This window comes from Rattus norvegicus, chromosome 1, assembly GCF_036323735.1.
Source record: "Rattus norvegicus strain BN/NHsdMcwi chromosome 1, GRCr8, whole genome shotgun sequence".
NCBI classification, from domain to species: domain Eukaryota; kingdom Metazoa; phylum Chordata; class Mammalia; order Rodentia; family Muridae; genus Rattus; species Rattus norvegicus.
Genome location: NC_086019.1, coordinates 231323990 through 231346323, shown reverse-complemented (window position 1 = coordinate 231346323; position 22334 = coordinate 231323990). Strand labels below are relative to the sequence as shown.

Sequence of the window (22334 nt, the reverse complement as noted above, 5' to 3'; positions counted from 1 at the left end):
TTAAAGGAAAGGAGGGTTTATTTGGGGTTTATTTGTGTTTCTTGGTCCCAGCCCATAGTTCCTTGGCTCTGTTACACTGACTGCATGTGAGGTAAGACATCATGAGAATGCACACGGCAGAGGAAAACTTCCCACATGGCTTGAGGTCCCAATATCCTTCCTTTTTTTTATTGGCTATTTTCTTTATCTACATTTCAAATATTATCCCCCTTCCCAGTTTTCCCTCTGAAAAAGTCCTATCCTATCCGCCCACCCCTTGCCTCCATGAGGGTGCTCACCCACTCACCCACGCACCCACTCCCTCCTGCCTCCCTGCCCTGGCATGGAGTCTTCACAGGACCAAGGGCCTCTCCTTTCATTGATGCCCAACAAGGCCATCCTCTGCTACACATGCAGCTGAAGACATGGGTTGCTCCGTGTGTGCTCTTTGGTGGTTTAGATCCTGGGAGCTCTGGGGTGTCTGGTTGGTTGATAATGTTGGTCTTCCCTCAGCTACCTCAGTCCTTTCTCTACCTGCTCCACTGGGGACCCCGCTCTCAGTCCAACGGTTGACTGCCAGCATCTACCACTGCATTTGTCAGGTTCTGGCAGACATCTCGGGAGACAGCTATATCAGGCTCCTGTCAGCATGCACATCTTGGCATTCCCAATAGTGTCTGGGTTTGGTGGGATGGATCCCCATGTGTGGTAGTCTCTGGATGGCCTTTCCTTCAGTCTCTGCTCTCTACTTTGTCTCCATATTTCCTCCTGTGAATATTTTGTTCCCCCTTCTAAGAAGTACTGAAGCATCCACACTTTGGTCTTTCTTCTTCTTGAGCTTCATGTGCTCTGTAAATTGTATCTTGGGTATTCCGAGCTTTTGGGCTAATATCCACTTATCAGTGAGTGCATACCATGTGTGTTCTTTTGTGATTGGGTTACCTCACTCAGGATGATATTTTCTAGTTCCATCCATTTGCCTAAGAATTTCATGAAGTCATTGTTTTTGATAGCTGAGTAGTCCTCCACTGTGTAGATGTACCACATTTTCTGTATCCATTCCTCTACTGAGGGGCATCTGGGTTCTTCATAGCTTCTGGCTATTATAAATAAGGCTGCGATGAACAGAGTGGAGCATAGTCCTTGTTATATGTTGGAGCATGCAGAAGGAGAACACAGGCAGATCTCTGTGAGCTGGAGATTAGCTGTGAAGTTTGCACACATGAGATTCCATTCCATTGCCCTGCCATGTCCTGATCTCTACAGCAGTGATGTGTGTGTTTATCATGCCTAGCAAAATGGTGTCAGGTCATTTGTGTCACAAGAGTGAGCCAGCTGTACTCTGTCCCCAGGTGATCAGGTCTCATGAAATAATAACCAGCGAAGGAGGTATATGAGTAAAATAAAATGTACCAAGTGAAAATTACTACTTTAAAAAAAAAACCTGCTGTGGTAGAAAGCTGAAGCCAATATATCAACAAGACACAAGTTCAAGGCCAGCCTGGGCCACATAGCCAAGACCTTTTTCAAGAACATTAAAAAGAAGGAGGAGGAAAAGGAGGAGAAGAAAGGAAGGAAAAAGGAAGGGCAGGCAGGAGGGCGGGAGGGCAGACTTTAGACTTCCTTGCTAAGTAATAGCACCTTTGGCCTTGAAATTCTGGGATCTCTTGGAGTACAATCAGGAGAATCCAGACAGGGAAGAGTCCTCAAAGCCCAGGAGACAATGTTGAGGTGAGGCACTGGAATGGCTCGCTACAGATTTGTAGTTATGCTGTGAGTGATTGACAGAAACAGGCCGAGTGACCCAGGACGAGGTGATGTGCTGTCGTTGGAAAGATACAGAAACAGCAGGAAATAGAAAAATACAGAATAGGACTTGGGGAAAGCAGAATTGAGGAATTGCTAGGAGAAGGGGGGACTTGATATAAGAATATAAAATTGGGGAGTTGGGCATATGATAATTGGAAGGAAAAGAATGGCTTCCTCCAAGGCATTTTGGTAAGTAGCTGCAGCTTGAAACCAAATGAGAATGCTCTGGACAGCAGAGGGTGTGCAGCATGGGTAGCAGAGGATGCCCCATGATTAGCAGAGGATGCCCCATGAGTAGCAGAGGATACCCCATGATTAGCAAATGATGCCCCATGGATAGCAGAGGATGCCCCATGATTAGCAGAGGATGCCCCATGAATAGCAGAGGATACCCCATGATTAGCAGAGGATGCCCCATGAGTAGCAGAGGATGCCCCGTGGATAGCAGAGGAGGCCCCGTGGATAGCAGGGGATGCCCCATGGTTAGCAGAAGGGTGTAGCAGGCCTGGGGGCAGAATACTTGCTGGAATTGTGCGATGTTCTACATTTTACCCCAGGGGTATCACTAGTAAGGTTAAGATACGTAGGACCGTGAGCATCTTGTGATGCTGTTTAGCACAGTTTGTCTTGACAAGTCTTCAGTGATGTGAAGTCTTACCTTTTCCTTCACCTCTGACCAGAGAATCCCTCACAGAGAATCCAAACCTTCAGATGATCCAAACAGTAGGTCTGGAGTGGGGACCAAGGGAGGAACTGATAAACAGAGTCACATGAGCCAAGACAGGAGACACCAGGAAAGACTTGACATCGTCTGTTGTCTTGCCCACACGTGCTGTGCTATCAAGAAGGAGGCCCTGTCACCTTAGGCTCAGCCGGGGGAGAGAGAACTCTAAAGTGAAGTAGTGAGGGCTAGAGATGTGGCTCAGAGTTAGAGCATTCGCTTAGCATCCTGGAGCCTTAGGCTCAATTCCCAGGACCAGAGGGGAAAAAAGTAAAGTTATAAAACTGCAAGTCACAATTGGGTCAGATTGTATGATGAATTTCAATTATTTATTGCCAAATGGGATTACCCTTGACATTGTTTTTTTTTTTCCTCAAAAAAAAAAATACCATTTCAAACTCTTTATTCTGAATTGGGCTTTTGTTTTGTTTGTCTCTTTTGAAGGTATTAGATAGTACCATGTCTGTGACCCAGCTCTAACCTTCTCTCCAATTTGGGGGTACCAAATCTGTTTGTTTGTTTGTTTGTTTGTTTGTTTCTAAGACTCAAACTCAGGACCTCACAGATGTTAGGCATATACTCTTATCATAAGGCTACGCATCCACAACCCCAGTTATATAACTTTATATAGAAGCAGATCACATGTTTGCTTATTTCCAGTCACTGTGAGCTTGCGAAGGTGTAGGGAGGTCGTTTAAATAAAATAATTCCTGCAGTGAGTATGCAACGATAACAGAATAGTGTATGCATCTGTGTCGGTATGTGTATATATTTGTGTGTCTTCTATGTGTGTATATATGTGTTTGTGTGTCTATGTCTGTGTGTATGTGTTTGTATGTTTGTATGTGTGTGTATTAGTGTATTTGTGTGTTTGTGTGTCTGTGTGTTTGTGTGTCTGTGTTTGTGTGTCTGTGTCTGTGTGTATGTGTATGTTTGTGTGTAGTGTATTTGTGTGTTTGTGTGTCTGTGTTTGTGTGTATGTGTTTGTATGTTTATGTGTGTGGTGTATGTGTGTCTGTGTGTGTATGTTTGTGTGTCTGTGTCTGTGTGTATGTGTATGTTTGTGTGTAGTGTATTTGTGTGTTTGTGTGTATGTGTCTGTGTGTATGTGTTTGTATGTTTATGTGTGTGATGTCTGTGTGTGTGTCTGTGTTTGTGTGTCTGTGTTTGGGTGTCTGTGTTTGTGTATATGTGTTTGTATGTTTATGTGTGTGGTGTATTTGTGTGTCTGTGTTTGTGTATGTTTGTGTGTAGTGTATTTGTGTGTTTGTGTGTCTGTGTTTGTGTGTATGTGTTTGTATGTTCATGTGTGTGGTGTATGTGTGTGTGTGTGTGTGTGTGTGGTATGTGATTTTTAGCATTTTATTTCACACACACACACAAAGCAGAGTTTGTGACTACCAGTTGTAGTGACACACCTACAATCCAAGCTACTTGCCTGGCAGAAGCAGGAGGATCACTTGAGTCTGGATTTCAGGGCTAACCTGGTAATGTAGTAAACCTTCCCTAAAAAGGAAGGAAGGAGGAGGTTTGAGGAGGGAGGAACAGCCTATCCCTCACAACTGCTCTGTGAGAAGGGTTTGTTATTGCTCTTCTCCTGCCCTAGTCCAACCGAGCAAGACTGCTTACCTCCAAAGCCACACAAACTCGGGTGTACCCCGGGTGGTGTGGCCATCGAGTGTTATTTCTATTCTATAGATGAAACAGGGCTTACAGTCTGGGAAACATACATAATGTTATAGAGCTTAGATAATTAGAAAATAAATTTAACCCAATATATACCTGTACAGACTAAACTGAAATGCTTTCCCTCATATGTACCAGAATATGTCTATCAGACTAACAAGGCTGCCTCTGCCTTCTTTTATTTAATTGGTTTCTTCATTTTGCTTTGCTTTGAGTTAGGGTTTTATGTACTGCAGGCTAGCCTCAAACTGAGGCTGAGAATGACCTTGAATTCCTGATTGTCATCCTCCTGTCTCTGCTTTCCAAGTGCTAGGATCACAGGATGTACCATCATGCCAACCTTGCCTGGCTCTGATTTTAATTAGCATTTTTAGGTTAGATATCTGATGACTTGCTGTACTGCTGGCCACCAGGATACTGTTTGGAAAGGAACGTAGAGTTCACTAGTTTGGGACTATGGCCAAGTCATACTTTTTTGGCTTCAGTTCTCATATACCACCTGAGTTCTCTTATACCCTCCAAATTACGGAGGGTATAAGAGTAATTTGGAAGACAGTGTTAACATTGCTTCATCCTAAGTCATTGCTGTGATGTAGCTGGGGCTGGATCTCCATAAACCTAGGGCAATGAACATGCCACAGGCCCCAACCTTAACGCATGCTTCATCAGACACAAGTTGCTGGGAGAAATAACAACTTAAGGTCCCACTTACAGGCAGGAGGTCCAAACCGATGCTAAAGCTGAGGCTCACCTCTGTTTCTTTCTTCTACTCTTCCTCCAGTAAGTGAAAGTGGTAACCACCTGAGCACAGGAATGGGACCTGAACACAACTATGGGAGAGAACTTCCCCCACTGCAGAATTCTTCAGAAGAGCTGGGCCGAACCCCAGCACACATAGTGAGAATCAGCAGGACCTTGAAGCTTGCGAGATGTCGGGGAGCCTGGGTCCATGGCCCGTCAGCAGATGGATGTGAAAAGCCCACACCGTTCTGTGGGTGCTGTTGCTTGCTGACTGTGAAGAACTGCATGAACTCTGTCTAAGCTGCTTTTCTCTACCATTGCTGATCACCCCCTTGGACTGGGAAGTGCTGTTTCCCCATAGGCTCTCTCGGTGTTTCATTCTGCATGCATAGAGTAATTACAAATAAGCAACCTATGGAACCTGCTTCTATATTTTTTAAAAATCCATCCATGCCAAATGATGAATAAGATATAAATCCTCTCTCTTTGTTTCAGAGATTCGAATCATAACAAGCTTCGATCTGTTTTCCTTTCAAGATCAGTATAATAGGTCTGCCTTTCCTTTATAGAAAGCTAGCTTCTATAAAGATTTTTTTCACTGTTTACTAGTGAAGTGAGAAAAGCAAAGCTGTTTATAAAAGGCCTTATGTCTTGTATATACATTGTCTTTGAAAATATTTGTGATTTAGTTTATTGCTCGTAAAAGAGAAATTATATAATTTATTTAGTAAATACGACTGTAAACTATAGTTTTATTGAAAGAAATAAAATATTTTGTTCTCAATTCTGGTCATGCGTTGATTCAAATGACTTAAGAGTCGTGTGTGTGTGTGTGTGTGTGTGTGTGTGTTGGGGGTTTGGAGGGATCAAACCTAGGGCTTTGTATATACTAGACAAGGGCTCTACCACTAAACTATAACCTCAGTCCACATTGATAGATTGATTGATTGGTTGGTTGATTGGTTGATTGATTAAAAGAATAAATAAGTAAATCTTTTAATAGCAATAATCCTGGTGTGGTAGTCTGAATAAGACCGACCCCATAGGCTCAGATATTTAAATGCTTAGGGACTGGTACTATTTGAAAGAATTAGGAAGTGTGATCTTGTTGGAGGAAGTGTGTCACTGGGGGTGGATTTCGAGGTTTCCAAAGCCCAAACTAGGTCCAGCGTCTCTCTTTTCTTGCTGCCTGCAGACCTGAGGGTAGATCTCTCAGCTCCTTCTCTAGCACCATGTCTGCCTGAGTGCTGCCAGGCTTAAAATGGACTAAACCTCTGAAACTGTTAGCCAGGCCCAATTAAATGCTTTCCTCTGTAAGAGTTGCCATGGTCTCTCTCCTGAGAGACACAGCCAGAATACAGCAAATACATAGGCGAATGCCAGCAGCAAACCACTGAACTGAGAATAGGACCCCCGTTGAAGGAATCAGAGAAAGGACTAGAAGAGCTTGAAGGGGGTTGAAACCCCATATGAACAACAATGCCAACCAACCAGAGCTTCCAGGGACCAAGCCACTACCTAAAGACTATACACCGACTGACCCTGGACTCCAACCTCATGGGTAGCAATGAATATCCTAGTAAGAGCACCAGTGGAAGGGGAAGCCCTTGGTCCTGCTAAGACTGAACCCCCAGTGAAGGTGATCGTTGGGGGGAGGGCGGTAATGGGGGGAGGATGAGGAAGGGAACACCCATAGAGAAGGGGAGGGAGAGGGGATAGGGGGATGTTGGCCCAGAGACCAGGAAAGGGAATAACAATCAAAGTGTAAATAAGAAATACTCAAGTTAATAAAGAAAAAAACGGAAAAAAAATAAATAAATAAATAAATAAATAAATAAATAAATAAATAAATAAATAAAGAGTTGCCATGGTCAATGGTGTCTCTTCACAGCAAGAGAACACTAAGATACCTTGCCTTAGACAGATAGAAATGGAATAATAAAATTCAGAGTTCTAAGACAACATCTACCCAATAGCAGATTCTGATCAGCTAGTCCAGTGACCATTCCCAAATATGCTGGCGTATTCATCATCACCCTGTTGTGCTATGGTAACCAACGATCCCCAAATTGCAATAGGACAGTTTTCTTTCCCTCTCACCTATGTGGGCCAGATACAGCTCAGCCCCGAGGATTGTCTTCATCTGGGACCTGGAGCAGCCCCTGGGCGTGCCACTGTTAAGGCAATGGAGGAGAACGGTGGGAGCACACACACAGCCTTTCCACTTGCATGAAGTACTTTTCCTGTCACCTTCCTTTGGCCAAAGCAAGTGACAGTGATGTCCGAAGCCAATGGATGTTGGAAGGTTGCTACTTCCCACATGGAAATGAAGCCAGCAGAGGTGGGCAGTGAATACTGTAAACAAGGAATTTGCACCATCTGGTAACCAAGGCTACAGACATCCCTGATGAGATGCTCAGAATAAAATACTTAATGTTAAAGCAGGCCGATTCGTGTAAACAAACACACGAGTGTGGGCTGGAACCAGCTTATGCTTGTTTATACACTCACGCTCAGTCAGCACAAGTAGCAATTCAACTGCAGAGTTGATGCTGGGAATCCATCTTGGGTTAGGACCAATTCTAGGATTACGGGTTCTCGCTGCTGAAGCAGATAACACAGGCCAGGTAGTTAATCAAGAACAGAGACCTGCTCGAGATTCTAGAGCCTGGATCATCTGAGACTACACACCCATAAGACCCATGACGAGGCAGAAGGGCAAGAAGAGAGCCAATTCCTTCCTCCTTTTTAGAGAAGCATTGACCACACGTGAGGACCGAGCCTTGGTAACACAAACATATCGAAAGGCCCCAGGTCCCAAAATGGTCACGCTGGGGCTTGAGCTAGCAGTGTATGGAGTTCTGTGTTGAAAATCAAACCATGTCAGAGGCCAACAAGAAGTTCTGAAGCGATTGAGGGTCCCCCCTGCCTCTCTCCCTACAGCAATGGTATGTTCTAGCAGACCATGTGTCTGCCTACAGGACTCCCCTTCTCCCCCTCCCATTTGTAAATCCACTCATTTATCTCAACTGGGTCCACAGCAAGGGACCCACTGGACCCTGGAAGTGTGGACTAATTGTTCTGGGTTTCATTTTTTCCTTATTCATGAAGAAAGAGGCTATAGTTCCCATTAAATTTATAGCGGCATTGGCCCACGAAATGCTAAGAACTGCTGTTTTAAGGCCCACCTCAAATATTTGAATGCCATGAGTTTGTCTCTGACTCTAACCCTCCCCTCTGACTTAAATACTATATGAACCTATACCTACTTTATCCTTGACCTGATTGGCTAGGTCCACGCCCATTGTCAAGGTCATTCTCCTGCACTTAGACATTTGTTTTCTTTACCCATATATTCAAAATTCTTTGACAGCGACAGCCTCTTCTTGGAGAAACCTTGCTCAGAGCTATCTGCCCTGCTGCAATTCCGGCTGATGGATTTCTGGGCTTTCTCCGTCTTTGGCATCTTGGCATCTCTGTTCACCAGACCCCTTCATCCCTTCATCTCCATCTTCAGTCTTCTTTTTTTTCTGGATGCTGCAGCTTCCTTTCTTTTGATTTACTGTCTCCATTTGATAAAGCACATCAAAGGATGTCAGATGGCTCCAGGGGAGCCAAGCACTTTCCCCTTAGCAACTTGAAACTTAAGAAGGGGGGAGGGGATGAATGAGGCATCAAAGACAGTGTCTCAGAAGGCTCTGTGTGTGTGTGTGTGTGTGTGTGTGTGTGTGTGTGTGTGTGTGTGTGTGATCAATCCCAGGGCCTCTTGAATGCTAGGCAAGCACAGTATCACTGAGTGACACTCCCAGTCACCTCACCTCCTTTTGGTGAGTAAAGCAAACAGGAGGTGCTGGGGATGTGTTTACCTGCAAGTGCTTGCCTAACATGCATTGGGTTTGAGCTCCCACAGAACATAGCCTGGGCAGTGCATGCCTGTAACCATGACGTTTGGGAGGTGGGGACAGGAAATTCAGTGTCACCCTTAGCCATGCAGCAAGTGTGTGAGTCCAATTTGGGACATGTAAGACCTGGCTCACAAAACTGACATCAGTGTGTGGTGCACCCCGTTGTGCATCGCAGTATTTGAAAGGCAGGGGCAGTTCACGGCCAGCCTGATCTACATAGAAAGTTCCAGAACAGCCAGAGCTACCCGCTAAGACTCTGTCTAATAAATACAAAGTCACAAATACAGAATTAACCACATTGAGTCTTGGTTTCTATAAGACATTCAGGCTGAGAGTGGTGGCTCTCACCTTTAATCCCAGCACTCATGAGGCAAAGGTGGGCAGATCTTGGTGAGTTTAAGGCCAGCCTACATTCTAAGGGCCTGCGCTACGTAATAGTGAGACCCTTTCTTGAAGAGGAAAGAAAGGCATCTTAGATTGATGACACATTATGAATCCAAACCCTGCCTAGACTACAGATTGAGCTCAAGGAATGAACTCAAAACCAACCCAGGAAACTTAAAAAAAATCTTTGTCTCAAATAAAAAGTTTAATTTGGGCTGGAGAGGCGGCTCAGTGGTTAAGAACACATGTGGGGGGCTGGGGATTTAGCTCAGTGGTGGAGCGCTTACCTAGGAAGCGCAAGGCCCTGGGTTCGGTCCCCAGCTCCGAAAAAAAGAACCAAAAAAAAAAAAAAAAAAAAAAAAAAAAAAAAAAACCACATGTGGTCTTACTGAGAACCTGAGTTCCATTCCCAGCACACACATCAGGCAACCCAAACAGAGCTGCATATATATATAATGTTAGAAAAGTATAATATATATATATATATATATAATGTTAGAAAAGTATAATATATATACATATATATATGTGTGTGTGTGTGTGTGTGTGTGTGTGTGTGTGTGTGTGTAGAGACAGCTCTGTTTGGGGTATCTGTGTTTGGTTTGGGTTTTTTTTCCTGGAATGGGGGTTTGTTATTTGGTTGTTTGGTTGTAGGGTTGGTTGGTTTTTGAGATGGGGTCTAACTTTGTATTCCCACCTGGCTGGCCTATGTAGTCCAAGTTGGTTTCAAATTCACAGTGATCCACTCATCTCTGTCTCTGACTACTGAGATTAAAGTCGCTTTCCCCTATGCCCTGCTAGAGACAACTCTTTAGGAAAATCACTCCAAGGATGAAAAGATGGCTAGTGGTTGAGGAAAAGCCCTCAAAGCATCACACACACACACACTCACACATACACACATACACCCATACACTCACACACACGTACACACTCACACACACACATGTACATACTCACACACATACACACAACTCACACTCACACATACACACACTCACACACACATACACATTCACACACACTCACACTCACACGCACTCACATACTCACACACAAACACACACACATGTACATACTCACACACATACACACAACTCACACTCACACATACACACACTCACACACACATACACATTCACACACACTCACACTCACACACACTCACATACTCACACACTCATACACACACATACACACACAAATACACACTCTCAAACACACATACACACATGCACACATGCACACTCATACACATGTACACACACATACACACATGCACACACACATACACACACACTCATACACACACGCACACATAATCACACATACACACTCATACACACACTCATAAACTCACACACACAGTGTGTCACCCATTATGCTATCTGCCCCCCTCCCTTCTGTAGTCTAAAGGCTCTTTCCACATGCTCTGTCCACTAGACAAAGCCCAGGTGAGCAGGGACCTCAGTCATCATCTCAAACTGCCTTCATTCCTGTTGATCTTGATGTTTCCATTGCTAGTCTCTCCTGTCACTGTAGTGATTCTCACAGAGCAGACAGCGAGAGCATTCAGGTAGTCATTCCCATAGAACACAGTATCCAGGCCACCGAACATCCGGGATGGGGTGCTGCAGAAGGAAACAGTGGGCGTCTTCTGCCTTCGCCCTAACAACTGCACTTCCTGGGGAAGCATTAAGACCCCAAGAGCACTCATGTTTTCCTCGAGAGGACCCCCCAAGGGCACCTAGCTTCTGGTTGAACCATTACACCTGCCATTTGACACTCAAAAAAGATCCAGGGGTTGGGGATTTAGCTCAGTGGTAGAGCGCTTGCCTACCAAGCGCAAGGCCCTGCGTTCGGTCCCCAGCTCCGGAAAAAAAAGATCCAGCTGGAGCAAAGTGGTCATGTCCTACTGCCAAAACAGACCTTGTAAGCCAGAGGTCATACGTGCATGTGCAGAAAGCCCAGGGGTTCTCAGCCTTCAAGACACAGTGGCCGGGGCTGGAGAGATGGCTCGGTGGTTAAGAGCACTGGCTGCTCTTCCAGAGGTCCCGAGTTCAATTCCCAGCAACTACATGGTGACTCACAACCATCTGTAATGGGATTCAATGCCCTCTTCTGGTGTGTCTGAGGACAGTGTACTCACATACATAAAATAATAAATAAATCTTTAAAAAAAAAAAAAAAAAAAAAGACACAGTGGCCACATGTGGAACGGGGGACCTTGAAACAATCCTGATGATTGACTGGTCCTGTGTAGGATGTCATACAGGTGAGGGTGGGTACAGGATAGAATGAGGCCTGTCATTGGACGAGAAGGAAGAATGGCCGGGAGAAAAGTTTGAGGGAAGAGGAGGAGACTGGAAATGAAGAGACCGGGAGAAGAAGCCTCAGAGAAAACATGGAGGCTGATGTAAAGACTCCACTCTGTATTTACAGGTCGTTATGAATATTCTTAAGGGATGAATTGTATAGGGCTCTGTATGTTTAGGTGGGCAATTATATCTTATCAATTAGATCAGAGGTTATTGTATTGTGTGTTCTTTTATGTGACAGTTTGAGTATGGGAGCGTGTGTGGCCGCAGAGACACTGGGCCACCATGGAGTTGGGATATATATTTCTGGCATGGTAAAGCCTGCCTTGGGAACTGGATGGGTAGAGATTGTTACCAGGCTCAGAGAGAGGCCTTCGGCAGTGTGATATGGTATGGAGCAGAGCAGGTGAGACTCTTTGCTGACTGAGATTAAGATATCTACCAGATATCTTAGGGCACTGCAATGCTGAACCAAGTGGGGGATAAAAGACAGATATATTTTTTATAATTTTACAACAGTAGTCCTGGCTCCAGAAGCAGACTTAACTGGAAGACTTGGTTACAGGACTCACAAACTCTCCCCAAGTAATTCTCCTGCAGACAAGGTTTATTAGAACCATGAGTAGCCAGTAAACACACTTGCTTGACCTGTGTTGGAGTGGCCTCTAAGGTATACTTGACATTTTTTTTTTTGTTGCTGCTAATTAGCCTTTTTTGTTGTATCTTTTTTCCTTTTGTTTCTTCCTTTCTTTCTTTCTTCCTTTCTTTCTTTCCTTCCTTCCTTCCTTCCTTTCCTTTCTTCCTTCCTTCCTCTCTTCCCTTCTCTTCTCTCTCTCTCTCTCTCTCTCTCTCTCTCTCTCTCTCTCTCTCTCTCTCTCTCTCTCTCTTTCTTTGTTCATTTCTTTCATTCCTTAATTGAAGATCCCTTCCTGGTCCTGCTTCCACAAGTCCATGAGTGCCCAAGATCAAGGAGAAAGAGAAGACAACCAGGTAGGCAGGAAAGGTCATTTCCAGAACATTCCATTTACACAAGAACTAAGCAAACAAGTCACTATTGCTCCTAGAAGTAGGCAGCATGGGACAGGGAGAGGTGGGGAGTAGGGGTGTCTTTAAAAATAATACAGGGTGGGCTGGAGAAATGGCTCAGTGGTTATGAGCACTGACTGCTCTTCCAGAGGTGCTGAGTTCAATTCCCAGCAACCACATGGTGACTCACAACCATCTGTAATGGGATCCGATGCCCCCTTCTGGTGAGTCTGAAGACAGCAATTGTGTACTCACATATATAAAATAAATAAATAAATAAATCTTAAAAAAAAAATAGGCTAAACTTGGTGCCAGGATAGTCTTAGCTTGCTTCAACCCAAGATAAATCAAAGTGTCAAAAGCTGTTTGGGAAGGCCAGACCATCAGGGATGGAGGGAAGATAGTACAGGGGGTGAGGGAGAAGAGACTGTACTCCCTCTGCTGAGAATCCCCTACCCCTCAGGTCTGGGGTCCAAAGCCAGACCGGGCCTGCAAGACTTATTAGCAGAATGCTCACCTTGGGGGTTTTATAAGGAAAACAGAGTGTTGCAAGTCCAGCAGGCAGGAAATTGTACCCTCACTCCCAAGAGCTGGAGGAGGCATAGTCCGGCTTCTTTCTTTCTTTTTTTTTTTTTTTTATCTTTATTAACTTGAGTATTTCTTATTTACATTTCGATTGTTATTCTCTTTCCTGGTTTCTGGGCGTCTGGCTTCTTTCTACCTGAACTATCCTGTCCCTGTCTTTAAGGCTCCAGAGCATTAGTACTTTCCTCAGGGACCCTCACAGTCTGCAGGGACACAAACCCTGTGTCTCCATTTGAGGACCAGGCCTGGTTTTGAAGAGAAGGCCCTACACGCCAGCTCCAAGGACTGACCATAAAATCCAGAAACAAAGTCTTAAAACCCCCTCCCAGGGGAATAAAATCTGGAGTGAAAAAATAACCCTCCCGAAGAACAGCCTGGGAATAATCACAAAAATGGGGAAATACCACACATACAGAGACGGATGCTTGCAGTCGAGAATAGGGTCCCCACTGGAGGAGTTCGAGAAAGGATTGAAGGAGCTGAACGGGTTTGCAACCCCATAAGAAAAACAATACCAACCAATCAGAGCTCCCAGGGACTAAACCACCACCCAAAGAGTACACATGGACAGACCCATGGCTCCTGCTGTATATGTAGCAGAGGATGGCCTTTTGGGCACCAATGGGAGGAGAAGCCCTTGGCCCTGCCTAGGTTTGACTCCCCCAGTGTAGGGGAATGCCAGGGCAGGGAGGTGGGAAGGGGTGGGTGGGTGGATGGGGGAACAGCCTCCTAGAAGAAGGGGGAGGGGATGGGATAGGGGGTTTATGGATGGGAAACGAGGAAAGGGGATCACATTTGAAATGTAAATAAATGATAGCCAATAAAAAATGGGGAAATGTCTTCTCTCAGGAAGGGCCATCTGCACCGGGCAGCCCTATCCCATCCTGTGGGTAATTGTTTATGACACAGGCAAGCAGACCACTGACCTCCCTAGCATCCATCAGTGAGGTTTTAGATTACCCAATCCTTCTAGAGAGTTCCCCAGTTCCCTATAAGAAGGCCTGCACATCTTTGTCTGTGGTCACCATTTCTTTTTCTTTTTTTTTTTTTTTTAAGCCAGGTGTGGTGGTGGACATTTTTTTTTAATTAATTCATTTATTATGTATACAGTGTTCCACCTGCATGTACACCTGCAGACCAGAAGAGGGCACCAGATCCCATTACAGATGGTTGTGAGCCACCATGTGGTTGCTGGGAATTGAACTCGGGTCCTTTGGAAGAGCAGACAGTGCTCTTAACCGCTGAGCCATCTCTCCAGCCCTGTGGTCGCCATTTCAAAAACTGATTGACCCCGAATGCTGGCTGTTTCTGCAGATAAACACTCTTTGTCTTTGCATACCGAGTCTGGGGTCTTCCTTTCGTGACTTCTTACATGTCCACCAGGTTGTACCTGTCAAGTCCCAAAGAAGCTCAGAGAAAACCGTGGTGTGAGCATATCAAAGATGGAGCAGGGTGCCCACTCTGGCTCCTGGCTCCTCCCAGCTCTTCTCACCCCACCCCCTACCGTAGCCCTCCCCAGCTTCCCTCCCCGCAGCCTCTCTCTGCTATATAATCAACCCGACTGTTCCTGTCTGGGTTCCTTTGACTCTCCTCTCATGCTCAAGTTCAGTCTGGACTCTTCTAGCTGTCTCTTGCTGTACTCTCCCTCATACCTGTAATAAAAACCTTCTCCTCAGCCCTACCTTGGATAGGTCATGCCCTCAGTTCATTCAGTCGCCTCTACCTGTTTGGCTCCTCCTCTCTACTCTCCTTTGCCAAGCTCTGTGCCTTCGTCACACCTCAGATTAAGGCGGGGCCAGTCCTGTGATTATTCCTTTCACAGCACTCCCACCGGGGTCCCCGTGGGGGAGCTGGTGGAAGGACTGGAGGAACTGAGGGTGATTGCAACTCCATAGAAAGAACAACATCAGCTGGCCGGACCGCTCAGTGCTCCCAGGGACTAGACCACCAACCAAGGAGTGTACAGGGAGGGATCCATGGCTCCAGATACATATGTAACGGAGGATGGCCTTATCTGACATCAATGGGAGAGGGGGCTCTTGGTCCTGTAGAGGTTTGATGCCCCAGCATAGAGGGATGCTGGAGCGGTGGGATGGGAGAGGGTGGGTAGGTGGGGGAGCACCCTCATAGAGGCAAAGGGGAGGGAGGAGAGAGCGGATGTGGGATGGGAGTTTTGTGGAGGGGATCCAGGAAGTGGGATATCATTTGAGATGTAAATGAATGGAATGATTAATTTTAAAAAAAAGTTCTCTCCTTCCTTTGCAAGACAATAAACTCCACAAGAACATGTTGACTAGCATCCTTACTCAAGGTATCTTCAGCAACCGTGAGGCCGGGATCTGTAGACACTGAACCTACCTGTGGATGGTTAGGTAGCTGGACTAGGGTGGGGTGGGGTGGATAGAAAGGCAAACCTGAGCAAGAAGAAAGAAGACCAGTGAGGAGGTCACAGGATAGAGACTAAAACCAGAGGGCAGATTATAAACAGACACTCCTGTAGTTGATGGTAGCTCTGGAAGAAAAACTTAAGATGACTACAAAGTCCAGGATAGAGGCACAGGTAGCCTGTGTGGTCCAGCCTGGAAGACAATTGTGGTGGGGATCTATACAGAGATTTCACCACATCCATGCTTGATGTGAAAGAAGAAAGTGTGGAGGCTCATAAAAGATAAATGAAGCAAAAGCCATTCTGCCTGGTATAGCCAGAGACCTCAGCAAGGTGAGGGAGAGATTATCAAAGCATGGGAACTGCGGCTAAAATCAGACGGCTTGTCCAGTCAGAAGGGGAACCACGGGGGAAACCCAGTCACTACTACGAATGCTACCTGTATGGGATGGTGTAAGACAAGAAAGAGGGGGAATAGCCAGCCTTCTCTCCTACACATCACTGCCCTCCAGGCTCCAGAGTCTGTTATTGTAATTAATGTACTGTAATCCTCATCCAGCATCCTCATCTAGCATCACAGTCCACCCACATCACTCCCGCCCTCTCTCAAAGAAACGTCAGGACAAACTCAAGGGAGTTTGGGAGTGTACTTGGCAAGGATGAGAGTCCCCTATAAAATAGAGCAAAACAGTCCAGGAATAAGAGATCAGATCTAGATGTGAAGAATAGCAGAGAGGAGGGGAACTAGGAGGCTGCAGTCACTGCCTGACTCTCCTTCCAGGGCTGAAAAGATCACAGCAAGGGAGACAGAGTCCTGTGGCCTGGGGCCAAGCAGATCAGCACTGGTCACTACTTCCAATGACTTAGAGGGCTAAGTCAGGAACGGAAAGGTGTGCTGTGCTAGCTGAGTGTGTCAGCTTGGAATGGCCAAGGATCATCGGGGAAGAGGAAACTTCAACTGAGAAAATGCTTCTGGGCTGGAAGGATGGCTCAGCGGTTAAGAGCACTGACTGCTCTTCTAGAGGTCCTGAGTTCAAATCCCAGCAACCATATGGTGGCTCACAACCATCTGTAAAGAGATCTGATGCCCTCTTCTGGTGCGTCTGAAGACAGCTACAGTGGACTCATATACATATAATAATAAATAAAACTTTAAAGAAAAAGAAGATTCTCCCATCAGATTGGATAAGTCTTTAGGGGATATTCTTGATTAATGATTGATGTAGGAGGGTCTAGCCCATAGTGGGAGGTGCTAACCTTGGGCAAATAGTCCTGAGTTGTATTTAAAATAAAAAGCCAAGAGGAACAAGGCAGTAAGCAGTCCTCTTCAGTGGCCCCTGTTTCAGTTCCTACTCGACCCCCGACTTTCCTCGATGACAGACTCTGACTAGGAATGTAGGGTGAAATAAACACTTCCCTCCCCAAAATTGATTTTAGTTTCTATTTATCGCAGAAAAATTAACAGAAAACAGACTAATATGGCTTTGTGGTGGTTTGAATAAAAATGACCTCCCTAGGTCCGTAGGGAGTGGGCAACATTAGGGGGTGTGGCCTTGTGGGAGGAAGTGTGATTTAAGCTCTTCCTGTTGCCTGCCAATCTGGATGTAAAATAAAACTCTACGCTTCTCCAGCCCGAGTCTGCCTGCACACTGCTGTACCTTCCCACCATGGACTGACCCTCTGAACCTGTAAGCCAGCCCCGACTACACAGTTTCCTTTATAAGAGTTGCTGTGGTCATGGTACCTCTTCCAGCAATAGAAACCCTAAGACACAGCTCTTGGTGTTTCCCAAACCCCTCCAGGAAAGAGCAAAGGACAGGTAGACCCAAGTTTGTGTCCTAGCTCAGGTACATGCTTACTAACTGGAAGATTAGGGCGAGGGAATTTGCCTCTGGGCCTGACTCTAAAATGGGGGCGATACTGACCTCACTGTGACTGTTAGAAAAACTGAGAGTATTTATAAAGCGTTGCACCCAGTGTGAACATTCTCTATCCTACATTCACAACCGAAGGTCCTAAGAAAAAGGAACCTCTGAGGCTCTGGGCCATGCTCTCTGCTAACCTGCAGTTAGCTGTCAGTCAGAGGCTACAACCATTGGAGCAAGAAGGTCCGCCCCCAAACATGTGCATACGGTTGTTGGAAGATCCATTTCCTTCCGAGTTCTGGCCAGACAACTCAGACCCCTACCATGTGAGCCCCATCTGCACAGCATTAAAGACTAGCATACCCCAGAGTCACCAACATGGAAAATCGATCGGGGAGTAGTCTAGTTACATCTAGAAGAGAAGGCGATACATCATTCAGTGATTACCGAGGGTGGGGGAAGGGCTATGGTCAAGACCACCCCGTCCATGTCTGGTCCAATGAATGCCTACTTCCAGCTGTGGACCACTGGCTTCTCAGTGATCTGCCCCAGCCTGAAGTCTGCACCTGCCAATCTGAAGAAACCCGAAGAGTGCTTTCTGTGCACAGGTATAGAACTGTGCCTCTTAAATGCCACCAAGACCAGCCACCTGACCATGTATGTGACCCACACTTGAGGATTCACATGTCTCACATTCATTCTGTCTTTATGTAAAGCCCTGAGGCATTCGCTCTATTTGACAGGGAGGAAACTGAAACTCTGAGAAATGAGAAATAGAACCAGGTATGCAGGCACAAGCCTATATATAACTCCAGCACTCGGGAGCTGGAGGCAAGAGAATGGGGGGGATTCCAAGCCAGCCTGGGCTTCCTATCAAGACCCTAATTCAATACATACACACACCAAGGGATGTTTGAAGGGATTTGGACAATGTCATGAAAATTATTTCAAACTTGGAAACAAGAAGAGATTGCTGTAGGTCTAGAGCTCAAAGTTGCACAAAGATACCGAAGGGGACAATTTTTGTCCCAGACACTCCAAGAGATAATAATGTAGTTTCTAGAAACATTAGAGTATAGCAACTTAATCTGGAGTGGACACTACTGCCACCTAGTGGTTGCAATCTGGGATTGCTGCTAAAACTCAGACTGGGCCAAACAACACACCCCCACCCCCACAGCAAGGAGGTCAAAGGGTCACTATTGAGAAATCCTCCTTTGGGAGAGTGTGACCATACTTGACCTGTCACCAGCTATTAGTTGTGTCTCCAGCACATCAACATGTAGAACACTGTTTCCAGGCCTTTGTCCTCTGACTTGGAAGCTATCCCTAGCGATACAAAGTGTGTGTAATCTTCAACAATAGGGTCTTCTGCTGGCCAAGTTCTGGTAGACAATCAGGAGCAATGACCATTGTCTGTATTGTTGGGGGAACTCTTTGGACCTCTCTTACCAACGACTTGTGGGGAGGTATCTTACATCTGCCTTGTTTTTTCTCTTTGTGATATCAAACCCAGAGCTTTGTGTAAGCTATACCCCCAACCTTACCCTCTCTTCATAAATACTGATATACTCTGAATATGGGGCCTTATGACCTTATAAAACCCTAGTCACTTCTTTCAAGGTCCTGAGTGCAAATGCAGTTTTGGTCAAAATGTACTGGGGACTGGGATTTTCTGCAAGGCACTTGGAGGCCCATTTCAGCCCATTGTACCTCTCTGGTTCTTTGTTAACGCCTGCTGGGCAGGTGGTCCTGAGCTGTATAAAAAGCAGGCTAAGCAAGCCATGTGGAGCAAACTAGTAAGCAGCACTCCCACCCCCCCACCCCCCCACCCCCCACCCCCCCACCCCCCACCCCCCCACCCCCCCACGCCCCCACGCCCCCACCCCCGTGCACCTCATGCAGTCTCTGCTTCGGTTCCTGCTGAGTTCCTGAATTCCCTTGTGCCTCCATGAGAAGTATGTTTCTCGCCTGTTGAATGCTGTGCTGTATAGATACAGCTGCTGAGCCCACAAAGCCATGCATGTTTCTACCACACCGCAGAGCTTCCTTGAGGGACAGGCGCTACATCTATGCCAACTCCTTAATCAACACAAGCCACCCTCTAAGGCTGGTATCTCAGAGCCGAGCATGGGGCTCAGTGATACAGCATTTGCCGTACATGCTGAACGCAGTGGCAGACATACTTAATCCCAGCACTCGAGAGGCAGAGGCAGATGGATCTCTGTGAGTCTGAGGCCAGCCTGGTCTACAAAGCGAGATAAATAACGTTATTCCAGCCACACTACCTGCCTCTATCTTTGTGACCCCTGAGATAAATCTCCAAGAAGAATTTTGCTTTTGTAGAAAGCGCTCTCCCAAATGCTATCACACAGGGCCCCAAGGCACATGTCTGGAAGCCAAGCCCAGCAATTAAGTGCTGACCTCCTTCCTTCTGGCCATCTCACGTTTCATAATAAGCAATTATTTAAATTAGTGCTGTTTCTTACTTAGTCTCAAAAAACACTCATATTGGTTAACTAATTCAAACTAACTAAATTTATTAATCAATAAGGGGCTTTTTGGTTTAGTTTATCTTTGGTTTTCTGAGACAGGTTTTCTCTGTGTAGCCCTGGCTGTTCTGGAACTCGATCTGTAGACCAGGCTGACCTCGAACTCACAGAGGTCTGCCTGCCTCTGCCCCCTGAGTGCTGGGTTTAAAGGCGTGAACCACCTCCATCTGGCATGAATCAATTCTATGTTAAGCTCATAGCAGGGTCTCAAAGTCAAGCCAGAGTTTGGACTCAGGATGCTATCAATTCCCTGGGACACAAGGAGCTGTTCCAAGCTCCTCAGTAAACAATGATCTGTCCTTGGCAGATGTTAGGGAGGAACACCCTTGAACCTCTCTTATCAATTATTATCAGTAGATGAAAAGGCTTACAGTTCCCTAGCATAGAAGTCATTGTCTTGGGAATATGTATAGCATCCCTTCTGGATTGGAAAAGCTCTCCCTGGACTTTCCATACCTCTTCACCAGAATGTGCCCCACTCTGGTACTGGCTTCTATGGTTTGAATGTTTTTGTCAACTCCATTTTGGGAGATGCTGCCCTTGGATGAGTCTGTGTCATGAGGGTTCAACCCTTGCTATACACAGGGCTTGTAGGAGGCCTTACTGTTGTGTGAGGAACAGCATTCTTCTCTTCTCCAGAGGATTCATTTCTGTTCTTTATAAACTTACCAGTCTCAGGCAGTACATTACAGCAGCACAAAATAGACCATGACACTGACCGATAATGTTGCCCTCACTTTTTTGCAGAATATTTGCTTCATGGCAGGCACATGATTCCAGAGAGCCAATAAGAACTGCAATATTGAAACTAAGAAAAACTCCTTTTCTAAGGGTGTAAGAGCCCTTGGGTCAGAAATCAGGAGGCCTGGGTTCTAGCTCCTCTTCAATCAGGGGTGTGTTACTTAAATGTCCGGGCCTCCAATTCCACATCTGAAAATTAGCTACAGTTCCGAGAGGGAGGGGGAGGAGGAAGGGAGTAGGAGGGACAGGAGAGAGAGAGAGAGAGAGAGAGAGAGAGAGAGAGAGAGAGAGAGATTACATTAGCAGTCACTACAAACCGCCCTTTCCTTTGTGCTTTTTTGGGAAATCAGAAACAGGAGTATCCTAAGTCAGATGGTACATGGAGGATGTTCTTAACGCCTATACAGTTCCCATCATTCAACCCTTTTTGAAACCCTAGAGGTGAAAGATTTCTCGGACACTTTCTTCACTCTTGAAGCTCAAAGAGTTCTCCACAGCGTCATAATGGCAACCCCAAATAATGCGCAGACTCTTCAAACTGACACAAAAGCCAGGAGAGCTGCCAGTAGTGTGAGGAACCTGTTGGGGCTGCTGAAAAAAGCTATGAGGAGACCCAGTCACTAGTTCTGATTACTCATCCAGGAGACAGCCGGGCACCTCAGCCAGGCACCTCTTTATTACTACTGTTGTTTCAGAACCCCGTACATGTATACAATTGTTTTCTGATCAAACTCACCTGTCACTTCCAACTACAGAACCACCCCACCCCTTCTCCCAATTTCATATACTGTTTAAAAACAAAGTCTCACTATGTAGCTCCGGCTGTTCTGGAACTCACTATGTAGCCCAGGCTGCCCTGGAACTCCGTATACCTGCCTCTGCCTCCCGAGTGCCGGGATTAAAGGCAGACACCACCACCGCTCGGCAACTTTTTTTTTTAAGATTTATTTATATGAGTACACTGTAGCTGTCTTCAGACACACCAGAAGAGGGCATCAGATCCCATTACAGATGGTTGTGAGCCACCACGTGGTTGCTGGGAATTGAACTCAGGACCTCTGGGAGAGCAGTCAGTCCTCTTAACCGCTGAGCCATCTCTCCAGCCCCGGCAACTTTTTTTTTAAACCCTGAATCCACTTAGCGCTAACGGTATATGCTCCAGTGTAGGACCATCCATTGGAGCAAAAGGACAGAGTATCAGAGACCACACCCCTGAAGAAAACTGACCCTCCCTCATCCTGTAGCCAATAGCAACCAATAACTCTTCGGCTGATCCTGGGGCTACGGAAGCTCCTCCTCTGTTCTGATCCATTCTGCCTGTTATTTCCATTTCCTAAGGGACGCGGCAGTTGTAGCTGTTAGGTTTTTTAAAGCAAGGCTATTTTGATCATCCGCGTATCCTCAGAATCATCTACTGTCATTCTGTAAAATTGTTGTCAGTGAATAAACTCGCGGAGGTCAGTGCTTACACACTCGTGCTGCCCAAGGACGCGTCCCGAGTCTGGCACAGAGCAGGCTCTGGGTTCTGGTTAAATGTATCCACAGTGCAGCAGTGCTGGACCTGCGCTCAGGAGCCCAGCCGCGGCGCTCGCAGGGCATAGCCACCAGGTGTCGCCACCACGTCCCCGCGCGGGGC

At 46.1% G+C, this 22334-nt stretch overlaps 1 protein-coding gene across 3 annotated transcripts in view; it reads left to right on the top strand.

The window, feature by feature from the left end:
• Positions 1 to 14488, top strand: part of Pip5k1b (phosphatidylinositol-4-phosphate 5-kinase type 1 beta) — a 278257-nt gene extending 263769 nt beyond the window's left edge. For 2 of the 3 annotated variants that reach the window (NM_001012743.1, XM_063264723.1), the window contains exon 15: positions 4977 to 5720. In NM_001012743.1, coding sequence (NP_001012761.1) covers positions 4977 to 4979 — 3 coding nt within the window. In that variant the 3' untranslated portion in view covers positions 4980 to 5720. Of the gene's footprint in view, positions 1 to 4976; positions 5721 to 12464 lie in introns of those variants that run through there. The other variant, XM_039080207.2, reaches the window with a different exon arrangement.
• The last annotated feature ends 7846 nt before the right edge of the window (positions 14489 to 22334 follow it).